This window comes from Leopardus geoffroyi, chromosome D2 (assembly GCF_018350155.1).
Source record: "Leopardus geoffroyi isolate Oge1 chromosome D2, O.geoffroyi_Oge1_pat1.0, whole genome shotgun sequence".
NCBI classification, from domain to species: Eukaryota; Metazoa; Chordata; class Mammalia; order Carnivora; family Felidae; genus Leopardus; species Leopardus geoffroyi.
Genome location: NC_059334.1, coordinates 63659248 through 63672933, shown reverse-complemented (window position 1 = coordinate 63672933; position 13686 = coordinate 63659248). Strand labels below are relative to the sequence as shown.

The 13686-nt window shown below is 39.6% G+C and overlaps 1 protein-coding gene across 2 annotated transcripts in view; it reads right to left on the bottom strand.

Moving 5' to 3' along the window:
* Positions 1-13686, bottom strand: part of SORCS3 (sortilin related VPS10 domain containing receptor 3) — a 593451-nt gene that overhangs the window by 209938 nt on the left and 369827 nt on the right. For both annotated transcript variants that reach the window (XM_045438831.1, XM_045438829.1), the window contains exon 5: positions 1456-1529. In XM_045438831.1, the coding sequence (XP_045294787.1) occupies positions 1456-1529 (74 nt within the window). The remainder of the gene's footprint in view (positions 1-1455; positions 1530-13686) is intronic.

Here is a 13686-nt window from a genome sequence, read left to right as displayed (position 1 = left end):
CAATTATCTTCACTGTGTACAATCAATACACAGTACACAGTGTGTTTTCACAACATGCTTCTACAATTATCCTTTTTAATTCTGGTCATAGTTTTGTGGGTTCAGAGGGAACTGTAGGGAGCCACTGCTTTCAAAGATGTTGGTGTGAATATATACATGTACAAAGTACTCATCACCATCCCCCACTACATACACATGCACGTGCACATACACACACACACACACACGCCACCCCCACCTTGTATAAGACATAAATGGACATTCAATTATTATTTTTTTAATTTTAGAGGTTGGTGTAGAGGAGCAGACAGAGAGAGAGAGAGAGAGAATCTTAATCTGACGCGGAGCTCGATGCCATGACCCCTGGGATCATGACCTGAGCCGAAATCAAAAGTCAGATGCTCAGCCAACTGAGCCACCCAAGCATCCCCCATTTCATGATTTTTTAAGGGCATTGAACTAAGGTAGTTAGAAAGAAATATGGAATACAGACTACTTTCAAAGATTAACTTTGCTTTTGTTTTAATTAAGCACAGAATTACACATATTAACCACTTTGATGCATGCTTCCTATTCTCTATTCCTTTGGCCACACCTCTGCTGAAATGAAAGTGAGATACAAATAAGAAGCATTTTCATATTGCAGCAGGGAAAAAGAAAATATAGAATTATACCAAACCAAGTTTTCTTTGCTACAACCAAGGTAAAAATAGTATGCACGTATAAAGGAACACCAATTAAAAAAAACACTTTCTGATGAGGGGGAGCTAATTTTCCATTTGGAACACATATGTACTCTTTAAAAAGGCTTCTCAAAATGTGCTCCACGGAAGTTCTTCTGAAGGAGTTATCATTTGTGACACGAGAAAACGATTCTGTAGTGAAATAAGTTTGGAAATCAGTGAATGGTTGGTAGACTTCTTCAGTCAGGGCTTCCCCAGAGTCTTAAATATCCTAACACGAGCCCTGCATCTTCAGTAAGGCAGACTTAAATAATTATTATTTAAAATCATTTGACCATAGAAATGCTTATCAAATTTTGTGGAACTAGTGTTCTTCAGAGTACATTTTAGGAAATACCACTTTTAGAATGGGTACATAAAATAGACACTCCCCCCCACAAAAAAGGGGGGATAAGTATATAGCTAAGAGCACCTGGTCATGAATTTCTCATGGAACACCCTAGCCCAGGGCTTCTCAACCTCTAATGTACACACTAAATCACTAGGGACCATGTTACATGCAGATTGTTGCCCAGGAAGCCTTGCCTGAGATTCTGCATTTCTAACAAGTTCCCAGGTGATACTGATGCTGCTAGTCAGTGAACCACACTGAATAGCCAAGGGCTAGAACAATCTGTCTTCAAGTGCTGAAGGTGGCCAGGATTGTCCAGAGAGCTAGGCTGTCTGACGGTTCTTTATCCCAGAGGGCAGTGAGTGTGCGGATGGGGCTTACCAGTAAAACCTGTTGGGTGTGATGCGTTCATGCACGAGTTGCCACCGTCTTCCAAAGTCCATGGAGCTGTACAGCTGCAAAACAATGACGTGAGGAAAGCATAAGCATCGAGGGAACCATTCAACATAAATACATGTGGTATGCCCCTGGATAAGGACCTTCCAACACACCCAAGTAGACACCCATTTTATCGAGATGAAAATATGAATATGATGTGCTGGGCTTATCATGGTGCCTTCTAGCACCAGGTAGGTGCTCCACATATATCCGATCGGCTGGTGTTTTTGAGCTGAGTTGATGTCATCTATCATTCTCTCCTTCAGGGACAAAATCTTTTGTAAAATTCTATCTTATTTTTCTTCAAATTCCCTGAAGTCTTTTTTAAAGAATTTTTTAAGATTATTTATTTATCTTTAAGAGATTGAGAGAGAGAGAGAGAGAGAGAGAGAGACAAAGAGAGAGAGAGAGTGAGAATCCCAAGTAGGCTCTACACCATCAGAGCAGAGCCCTGACACGGGGCTCAAACTCACAAACCGCAGGATCATGACCTGAGCAGAAATCAAGCATCAGATGCTTAACTGAGCCACCCAGGCACACCCGTAAATTCCTTGAGGTCTTTAGCTACATTTAAAACAATTCAGCAAAATTCGCTAAGAATTTACTTATTGGATATCTCCTATGCATCAGGCACTCTGGTGGATGTGAAGATAAAGAAGAGGTAGATTCTGTGCTGTCAGAGAAATGAAACACACGTAAAAATACTCATCAGCTGGTATCTGAGCCAATATTATATGCAAAATATTGTGCTAGTGAAGTTTTATCTCCTACTGCTCCAATACATAATCCAAATGAAATGGACTCCAGTGTCAATCAAGATACCACCCTTATTTATACTCCCATGTCTTCACAGAGATAAGGCCATGCTTAGGCCTAAGTAAACATTACTCAGCCATGTACCCACAAATGTGGCTTCCTCCCCGGATCCTTTTCTGCCCACTTCAACCCACTCCTCTTTCTTGCTTCTCAACTCACTGCACCCAACTTTGGTTTCCTCTGAGCACTTGCCATAAGGTAATATGTGGTTATGTCTTTCAGATTTGTCTGTATTATTTAGTTGCATTTATACTCCTTAAATACATAGGAGGTGTTCACTAAATAAATATCTGTTGCATAAATCAGTAATTAAACAGACAAGTCAGTATAGATAGTAACATAGAGAGATGAAAGGAGAAAAAATTCTGGAGGAGGCTCAAGACTTTGGAAAAATGAAGAACTCTCAGTATAGCTAATAAAGTCAGATTCCACATTCACTTACTTTATGGATGTAGAGTGTGACCCTTTTTGAACACATAAAGGAAAGGCCAACATTCCTATAAGAGACTAGCCAAGAGTATGGGGTTTATTTTTAAGTGTATGTCTGGAAGTACAATATCTGTATCTAATTGATAGTGGTGATAATAATAATAATAATAATAATAATAATATTAATAGATGGACCACATTGCACTTTCACATGCTTTTGAGACTTACAAGGACAATGACAGTAAGGCAAGGCAGTTATAACTCACTTGAATCTTTGCTCTCAAATATTTTCTTTTTTTTAAGTTTGTTTATTCATTTACCTATTTATTTACTTACTTATTTTGAGCGAGAGAGAGAGAATCCCAAGCAGGCTCCATACCATCAGTGCAGAGCCCAATGCAGGACTCGATCTCACAACCTTGAGATCATGATCTGAGCTGATGTCAAGAGTCAGATGCTTAACCTACTGAACCACCCAGGTGCCCCAAGCAGTTTCTAATCTATAAGCAGAGTCAACCACTCCCAGCCGGTACCATCACTATTTTTACTGTCTGCCTCTAAGAAGCAGTTCACACCAAGCCAATAATGGTTGGCATGTCCCTCCCTCCATCAGAGTATGAGTCATAAGAGGAGCATAGATCATGCCCAATTAACCCTTATGTATCAGCAGTTATACAATACCTGACACATAACAGGTGAGCACACAAACCTATTTCGAAGTTAATGAAACTTGGTCTTGGAGAAGTTAAGTTTTGGTCAACGTAACTAGGATTTAAGTTTTTTGATGCCTAGCTCACATCTCCTTCCATGGAATCATGGTACCTAGTTTATAATGAGAATTCTATTATGTTTACATTCTCCACACTTTTATAGGTGGGGAAACTAAGAAAGGCAGAAGCAGATGGGCCTCAAGTTTATAGAAATGGGGTCAGGTGAAGTATCTCCCCATTATCACATCCCCGGTAGTGCTCACCTATAGGAATGTGCTGCCTGGCACGCCACACCCAGGTAACGCTGCCATCTGTAAAGTTCTGAGTCCTCAGTCATGCAACTCAAACAGAAATAATTTTTTGTATGAACATCTGGTAATCTCAAATAAGCTTTGTGGGGCTTGAGGAAGTTTTAGACCATTTCAATTTAATTCCAATATTTATTGGACATTGGCACCATAAACTACATAACAATGTTTCTTTTTGTCCAGTAAATAACATAGATGTGTGCATGTGTGTGTTGGGATATAACATATTATGCATACATACATATATACACGTAAATACGTATCTGTATACTCAAAATATCCTATATGGTAGTTAAGGAGATATATTAGCATTCCCATTTTATAGATGAAGATACTGATGCTTGATTCTTTAAAGTGGCTATAACAACTGTATGAAAACCAGGATGCCAATACTGATTTAGCTGATCACAGTTTATACTATACTTCACTAACTCTACCAACTCTCACCCAAACCGGATTCCCATTCCATCGGTAAGTACTAACTACTGTGTGTATTCAACTCTGCATATGGGAAAATCAGGCAAAATTATTCCCCATCACCCTTTGTCCTTTCTATATTCACAAGCCTAGTGAAGACAGCAACTAATTCTAGACCATTATACTGTAGAACACACAGAGCCACATCCAATTCTTCAGAAACCAAAATGACAACCCCTTCCTGAACCTCAAATACACATAAAAAATCTCTATCTGCCTCCCGTCCCATCCACACCACCTATCTCTATTTCTCCAGGAAGCCTCACTCTTCCATTTCCACCCATGTTAATCTTGCCCGTCTCTCAACTTATACATAGATGACTCCCAAATACACATACACGACACCAAAGGCTAAAGCTATAGAAGTTGAGAAATGGGCAAGAAATGGAATAATTAGCCTTCCTGGAGCTACACAGCTTGACCTAGGCCTCTGGAGATGAGTGGTATGGACAGGACAAAAGATGGATACAGATTTTACTGGGTGGAGGAAACAATAAGAACAAAGTGTCAATATGGCCAAGGTCTTGAGCCTGGCTTATGGGGAAGCTTTTTTCTTTTTTTTTTAATTATTTATTTATTTTGAGAGAGAGAGAGAACTGGGGAGAGACAGAGAGAGAGGGAAAGAAAGAATCCAAAGCAGCCTCCATGCTGTCAGCACAGAGTCTGAAGTGGGGCTTGAACTCATGAACTGTGAGATCATGACCTGAGCCAAAGTTGGACACTTAACCTACTGAGCCACTCAGGCATCCCATGGAGAAGCTTTTAAGAGGAAGGAGAAATGTGACGCCTGTCATTGGCTAAAAGGAGGTGGAGGTTGTCTGTCCATTTTTCTGTCTCTCTTCCTATCCATCCCACTATTTGTGGCTGATCTTATATTTATCTGTATGTATATTTCTATTGGGGAGGGGATTGGGAGGAGGGAGAGAGTTGGTGAGGACCAGACCATTGCATTGGAAAGGATATATTCTTATATTTTATTTCAAGGACTGAGATTTCCTGCAGTGTTAAGAAATGGATCACTCTCCTTCCCATGGCAGGTGTCTGAGGGACAGATGCTCAGACTTAAGACACATGTTTCCTAATTAAATATAGAAGAGACTTTGGTTGGAGCCTTCTATAGCCCAAAGATATCAGACTGTCAGCCCAGATTCCAATCATAGAATCAGAGCCCCAAATTCCTTCAAATAAAACCCAGCATGATCGTGTCTTTCTCTGCTGCAAACTCTAAAGACAAGCCAGGGAAGAACCATGAGGGTCACACTGACATTGCTGGCGTCTCAATCCTCTGGGGGAAGTTATCAGTCCTCCCATCATGCAGGATCCAGTAGTGGCTAAATGCATCCACCACAGCTCCCGCTGGGGCTCACTCTCAGGGTAAGCACGGCTCCTCTCATCTCATGCTATTTCTAACAGAGAAAGAACGAGAGATCAGCTGCTGATCTCCTCATCCAAGTCTGTTCCACCTCCTGCCTTCCTTGTCTCTGGTTTTGCTTTTTCAGCTCTTCTGTTTGACTGATGGGAGAAAAATTAAATTGAATTCTCTGCCTAGAGGCTGATTCAGATGAACAGAAAGAGCAGGCTCCTATTCATTAGGAGTCTTTGGTTAGCTACCTTGTCTCTCTATCCACAGTAAGTTGCTGAGTCTGAAATGAACTTTATTTTACCACGAGCTGGATCTTTGCAGCCTCTCCATTCATATAAGTGTTCATCCATTTCTTCCTTCCTTCACTCATTGACTAAAATTGTATCAAGCAACCAATATGATTTAAGCACGGAACTAAGTGCTGGAATTATAAAGGTTAAAAATGCCATGAACAGTGGAAGACAGAAACTCAGACAATTATACTGTCATGCAAAGTATGTCATAATATTATTACTAGCTATCTGTGCAAGGGTAAGATTGTAGGCCATTGGTATTTTTTCTTTTGGTTATGTGGGTTTTTAAATTATTAAGAACATATATTACTTTAGTAATTAAAAAGTTAAAGCTCTAACACTCAAAGAATTTAGGCAACCATTGAATAGTGTTAGAAGGTGATTTAATGACATGAAAATGCTTATGATATATTATTTACTTTAAAATATATTACAAAACATGCATACATTCACACCAATTTTATTTAAAGTATTGTAAAAGCTTGAAACATATCAGAAGGAAATATGCCAAAATATTAGCAGTGGTTATTTCTGAATTGTGGGATTATGATAGCATGTACTTTTTTTTTTAATTTTAGAGAGAGAGAGACAGCATGAGTGGGGGAGAGGGGCAGGAGGAGAGAGAGACACAGAGAGAGAGAGAAAGGCGAGAGAAGAGAGATACAGAGCGAGAATCCTAAGCAGGATTCCATGCTCAGCAGGGAATCCAATGCAGGGCTTAATCCCACTATCCTGGAATCATGACCGAAGCCAAAATCAAGAGTCAAATGTTCAATGGACCGAGCCACCCAGGCACCCCCAATGGACCAAGCTACCCAGTATATATTTTAACATATACTTTTAAAACTTTTCTGGGGCGCCTGGGTGGCTCAGTTGGTTAAGCTCCAACTTCGGCTCAGGTCATGATCTCAGAGTTTGTGAGTTCAAGCCCCATGGTGGGCTCTGTACTGACAGCTTGGAGCCTAGAGCCTGCTTCGGATTCTGTGTCTCCTTCTCTCTCTGCCCCTCCCCAACTTGTGCTCTGTCTTTCTATGTCTCAAAAAATAAACGTAAAAAAAATTTTTTAATAAAACTTTTCTATATCTTTCAAATTTCTTTACAATGAATATAATATTCCAATGTTTTACTGGAATATTATATATATTATATATATAATATATTTTGGAATATAAGCCAATGTTTTATTCTATTTATATTTTTATAATAATAATTTCTAACCATAATGTATACACTACATTTATCTTTAAAACTACCTTTTAAAAGGCCAAAAATTAAAATTCCAACTTTTATATGAGGGACCTTGAATTAGGCAAAGCAATATGGGATTTTCCACAAAATGGTATTGCACAGACATTATCATGGATAGCAGTGAATCCTTCTTAGGACAAGCAGTGTATTAGCTCCCATGCTGTTTAAACAGTCCTGCATGACTTCAGCCTAACGTGTTTCATGCAACACTAAAATAAAGTATATTTTCCAGACAGCAAATATCTTTAAGGACATTTCTTATTCATATAAAGTTATATATATGAGATTGTTCTTCATATCCTGCCTTATGATGCCCCCTCCCTGCAAGGATGACATTCCTGGACTTTTACCAGAGAATAATCCAGATCCTCTCCCTTCCCTTCTTCTCCTATATATCATGGTCTCATATCTCTTAACAAGCACGTATTCAGCGGCAACACACACACAGAAAGCCCTAAATGAATCATTGGAACAGATGGAAAATATGAAAGAACACGCTCTTTTCCTTATTGATCCAGTTATTAGTTCCCTAATTACATCAGCCTGCCAGGGAAAAGCATCTGATGGCTAAAGAACTAGAGGCAATTTAATCAATGTAATATTCCACAGGAGGAACAACAAGTTATACCTGGAAAGCTTAAGTCCAAAGAATGATATGATTGCATTAGGAGGTTATAGCTTGAACCGTGTCCACCGCCCCCCCCCCCACCAAAAAAAGATATGTTGAAGTCCTAACCTCTAGTATTATCAGAATGTGAGCTTATTTGAAAATAAGGTCTTTGTAGATGAAACCAAGTTAAAATGAGGCCAGGGTGGGTCCTAATCCAATATGAGGGATACCCTCATAAGGATAAATTAGGACTCACAGAAAGGCACAGAGGGAAGACAATGTGAGGACACACAACACAGAGAGAAGGCCATGTGAAGACAAAAGACCAAAGGGGTATATCCACAAGCCAAGGGATGTCAAAGACTAATGGCAAAATACCAAAAGTCAGGAAGAAGCAAAGAAGAACTTCCTTTTAAATTTCAGAGGGAACATGGCCCTGCCAACACCTTGATTTTGGACTTCTAGCCTCCATAATTGTAGGACAATGAATTTCTATTGTTTTAAGTCACCTGATTTGAGGTAGTCTGTTACAGCAGCCCATGGAAAGCTAATATAGTTGATGCTTGAACAACATGGGTTTGAACTGCATGCCTTCACTTATACACAGATTTTTTTTTATAAATGCAGTCTAGTACTATCAATGTATTTTCTCTTCCTTATTATTTTCTTAATATTTTCTTTTCTCTAGATTATTATAATAATACAGTATATAATACAGTATATAGTACTGTTCATGTCATAAGTAAGGCTCACAGTCTATAATAGGCTATTAGCAGTTAAGTTTTTAAGGAGTCAAAAGTTATACATGGATTTCCAACCGCACGGGGGGTCAGTGCCCCTAACCCTTATGTTGTTCAAGGGTCAACTGTACAGGGATCTAACACCTACCTCCAAGAATAATAATGACAAATCTTGCTACATTTCTTTTTGTTTGTTTCCACTCCTAGGCTAGAAGTCTGATGTGTGACCAGATTGTTGAATCTGTTGTTAAAAGCCAAAATCTCATTTCCCTATATTTTTCTCTGCTATGTATTTTCACCACACCCTTAAGGATAATATTTTCTAAGATTAACTATGAATTAATAATGACCATATGGCAGTAACCAGACATATTCAGAAGAAACAACAAACTATGCATTTTATGTGAGCTTTTGGTGATTCGGCCAGATTCCCTAGAGCCCGAATACTGTCCATGAAGAGGGAAGAATGGTTTGGAACACATTTATAAAAAATCTCTCCCTTGTAGCAAATTCAAATTTAATATACATCTGTCCCGATTTTTTTTCTCAAAACCTACGGAATTTAGGTAGTATTCTGCTGAATTGTAGTCATGATGGTCTTTGTCATTCATATAAAATGAGGCTGTTTCTGATAAAAAAAAAAAATAATAAGGTGTCTGCACTTGTTTCCTTGGTAGCCACAGAGGGAGTGGTAGGAATTGTCTGGGTTCTTTAGGACTACAGGAAGAATCCCCTGGGTTGTGGAAGTATTTGCGGTAGGCAGGAGAGAAACCAGGTCACACAGTGGCAGAGAGTCTTTTCCAACATGTGCCTCTGGTTCCTTCCTCAAATATTCTCCAAAAAATCCTTCCCTTGATAACGGGTGGAGACAATACCCATCCAATGTCCCTCTAAGCTCTGGGTAGTTAGACAAGGGCTTCTGTCCTCAGCAGCCCTTTTCCTTTGCCCTTGACAGATATCAGGCATCTATAGCATAGATATATTTATGTTAAAAACAGGCATTCACCCAGTCATGTCATTCTTTTGTAGAAGGCAACATTTTCTTTTCTTCTTGAAGATTTCTAACCATAAAGGTTTTCTCTCTCTCAGATGGCTTACATCAGTCATTCCTTTGTTTAATAAATATTGATCAAATGTCTATTAACAACCAAGCACTGCTCTACGGGTTTAGGATACATCAATGAACCAGACAAAAGTTTCTGCCCTCAGGGATCTTACTTTCTTGTGGAGATCAGGAACTCAAATGCCCTCAAGTCTGTAAGTGTGAATATGTGAGGGAGGTATAAGAGAAACAGTACCACTGTTTGTGTTCTTTAGACACATGATCATTTTGCTAGCACTTAACACACTAAGAAACTTCCTTTACTTACTCAAGATGATTTTCCCCATTTTTATTGAAACATTTGCCACTTTTGGTTATCTTTTGTTTTCCTGCTTTTGATGGAGACATGGGCTCAAAAAAGGTTTCACTTTCCTCTCACCCCTAAGGAAAACAGGTGCAAGGTGTGATAAACTTTGGCAGACTACATTTCCCCATAATACTGGGGAGAAGCAGGGAATACACAAAGCTCATGCTCCATCTAAAAATGGGCTTAGCTGTTCCTTATCTGGACAAAGACAGCTGATCTAGTGTGGTCAGGCTTTATAGTTTTTCAAGGGAACTGAAATTTCAGATTTTTATGAGAAATCTCCGTATTTTTCAGTGTTAGCAAAAATTTTAAAAATTTAAAATGTACTAGGGGTGCCTGGGTGGCTCAGTCGATTGGGCGTCCAACATTAGCTCAGGTCATGATCTCACAGCTTATGGGTTCCAGCCCCGCATCAGGCTCTGTGCTGACAGCTCAGAGCCTGGAGCCTTCTTCGGATTCTGTGTCTCCGTCTCTCTCTGCTCCTCTCCTGCTCACACTCTGTGACTCTCTCTCTCTCTCAAAAATAAATAAACATTATTTTTTTTTTTTAATTTTAAATGTACTGTGGGGCAAGTAAGGTGTATTGATCCTGCTGGCCAGATGTTGCCTGAGGGCCACCAATTTGTGACCTGAATCTTAGCAAAGATATACAAATGCCTGAAGAAGAGAATGGGACTATTTGACCTTGAAGTAAGATTACCAAATTTAACAAATACAACACAGAATGCCCAGCTAATTTGATTTCAGATGAAAAATAAATGTGTGTGTGTGTGTGTGTGTGTGTGTGTGTCAGATGTAACAGTAGGAATATGGTTATGTTTTTTGAAACACTGTTATTTATCTGAAACTCAAATTTAGCTGTATTTTACAGCTTGTATGTCCTGTATTTTATCTGGCATGTATTTATCTGGCATGTAAAACCCTGTATTTTACACATGTCCTGTATTTTATCTGGCAACCCTCCCTTGAAGTCTCTCCCATTCCATTTCTAAGCAGCTGGATCATAAGATACATCCCCTTATACTATGTGCCTTTATTCTTTGACATTGGATTTCCCCAAGTGAATAAAAGAATTTCAAAATCATTGTAAATACTCCCTGTACTCAATTAACTCACATCACTTTATTCAACTTATTTAGTATTCGTTAAGCACCTAGCATGTGCTAGGCTCAATGCCAGGTGTGATGATGCGAAGATTAATAATACAAGTTCCCTGATCTCTAGAAACTGAAAACTTAGATGGGAAGACAGATATGTCAACAGGTAAGTGCAACACAACACAATGAGGCGCATGCCCACAGAGGTAGAGGAGGGCTGGAAGAACTCACGGAAGTAGCGGTCAGTGCTGCGGGGTTGGGCAGTGTGCCATGAGCTGAGTCATAATGAATGAGTAGGAGCTGGCCTGAAGGATAAGTTCCCCCCAAACACTGCAGCTAACAAAGGTGAAAAATTACAGTCATTAGGGAAGACACTGGAAATAAAACAGAAACATCATCTCATCCTCCTCCAAAAGTATCATTTGCTTGGCCCCGGATGAGTGCACATTGGTCTAAGTGCCACATCAAAAAAGAGAAAGAACAGAAAAGGAAAAGGAGTCAAACAAGGTCATCTAAAGTGTTTAGGAGGAAGAGGAAGAAACAAGTGCATGAGAGGGTGGGCATATGGGTAAAAGGAAGACACTGAGAGCAATAGCAAGACGGCAAGAGTAAAATTTGTAAGAAGTGGAGGCAGATACACACTCGTATTCATCGAATTTGGAAATACCGTCCCTTGAAACTTAAAAGAGGAAAGATTAACACACTGAATATGAAGAACTGCCTCTAAAAGTGAGCTCATAAAGCTCATTTCTAGAGGAAGTTGGTGAGAAAGGCACAGGCTATCCTATAAACAGCATCAAACACAAATTAAGACTCCATGCCTCTCAAAGTTGTTCATCAAAACATTTCCCACAGCCAAAGGGAATAAATCATCCACCAGGAATCTGGGGGTTTGGCCTTAATTATTCTGAAAGAAGGACAAATATCTTCAAATCTCTAACTCTTACCTTAACCTTCCATGGATATTTTGTAGTGTATGCTACCATATCTCTGTGCTTAGAATGCAAGATAAATTTTTTCACGTTATCTTCAAGTCAATTGGACCCTCCAGAAAGACACTATCTACCATACTTACTCTCTTTCACCACTGTTCCCCTCTCAAGTGGTTCATTTTTGAGCCAAGTTTGAAGAAGAGGAAGAAGTTACACAAAGAATGTCTGGTGCATAATGAGGGCCCAGGTGCTATTGATTGGGGTGACTCACTTACCTGTCTCAAGCTGACCACAGAGGGGCTATGGTCATTTCTTGGTGCCTATGACAACTAGAATCCTGGACTTGATATGAGAAGACACTCTATGGGCAGGGTTTCCATTAAGTCTCCTTAATTATAACGAACAAGGGAGAGGAAAACACACAGTCTGGTGACGCCATACTTGCAAGAAAGAAATTCCATGTGACCCTATAAGCTAACACAGCAAGTCTCATTTTCGCCATGGCTTTTGTATGACTCCTCAGACTTATCCTCCTAGTTGGCTCCAATTTCAGAGGTCATGTGTATATTGGAATAACCAAAGCCTTCTATTTCCCAAGTCAGTATCCTACTCCCTAATGGAGGTGCTGGTGCCTTAAAGGCCCATTTGAGAACACAAAGCACAGATGATACTCGTCCCCATTCTCCCAGTGCCCACCTCTCAGTATAGCATGCTTTCCTCCAGATGGGCACACAGAAATAATGGTACTGATGTCTATACTCTGTCAAAGGGTGACCCGTGCTCATTTCCCACATGTCTTTTTCTCCAGGATTCTCCTCTCTGCTCCCTGCACCACCTTATTTTCCAGCCACATCAGTTTTTTGGCTTCTCAAACATACCATGGACTCTCCAGTCCGAGGGCTTTTGCACATGCTGTCCCCTCTACCTAAAATGCCCTCCATCCACTCTGCACTTCTCCCTCTTTGTATTCATGTACTGAACTGCTGCTCAAATGTCAGATATCAGCAGAAGTAACACTTCCTAAGAGAAGCCCTCTTTGGTTACTTCCTACCCTTATGGTTCTCTAGTCTCTCTTATTTCATAACATTCATCAAAATATGAAATTACACATTCATGTAATTATATGTTTGATATCTGTCTTCATTTCTAGGTAGTGGGGATTGCTACCTTAATAATCCCAAGTGTTTAACACCATGCCAAGTACAGGAGAAGAGATGCTCACATAAATATTCACTGAGTGAATACATAAATATTCCTTTCCAAGTCTTGTAAAGTTCTGTGTCTTCCACCCAAAAAGCCCCCCACTTTCCTTCCCAAATTTGTCATAAGTTTACCCTTCTTTCCATGTCTCCCTTCAATGATGCCATCTATGGCCATGCTCGGCCAAAAGAGGCAAAATTACAATAGTAAAACTAAAGAACTACTTTAAAAGCAAATTCATACAACTCATTACTAGAAGATGTTGGGGATAAGGTAAGAATACCTTATAAACAGCATCTCTTTTCCCATATTTCACACTCGGTGTCCAACCAGATTCTACTAACATGTTTCTCTTATAAGTTCTCAAATTATTTTTATTTAATTCAATCAAACAGTGATCTATTCACCCATTTACTTATGCATCGAAACTTCAGGTAATCTCTTCAAATTGACTAGAGACTCTCGGATGACAGGAATCCCCTCTGCAATCTTGACCCTCTCCCCCTTAAAGAAACTTCCCCTGGGCTGCTTAACAACACAGA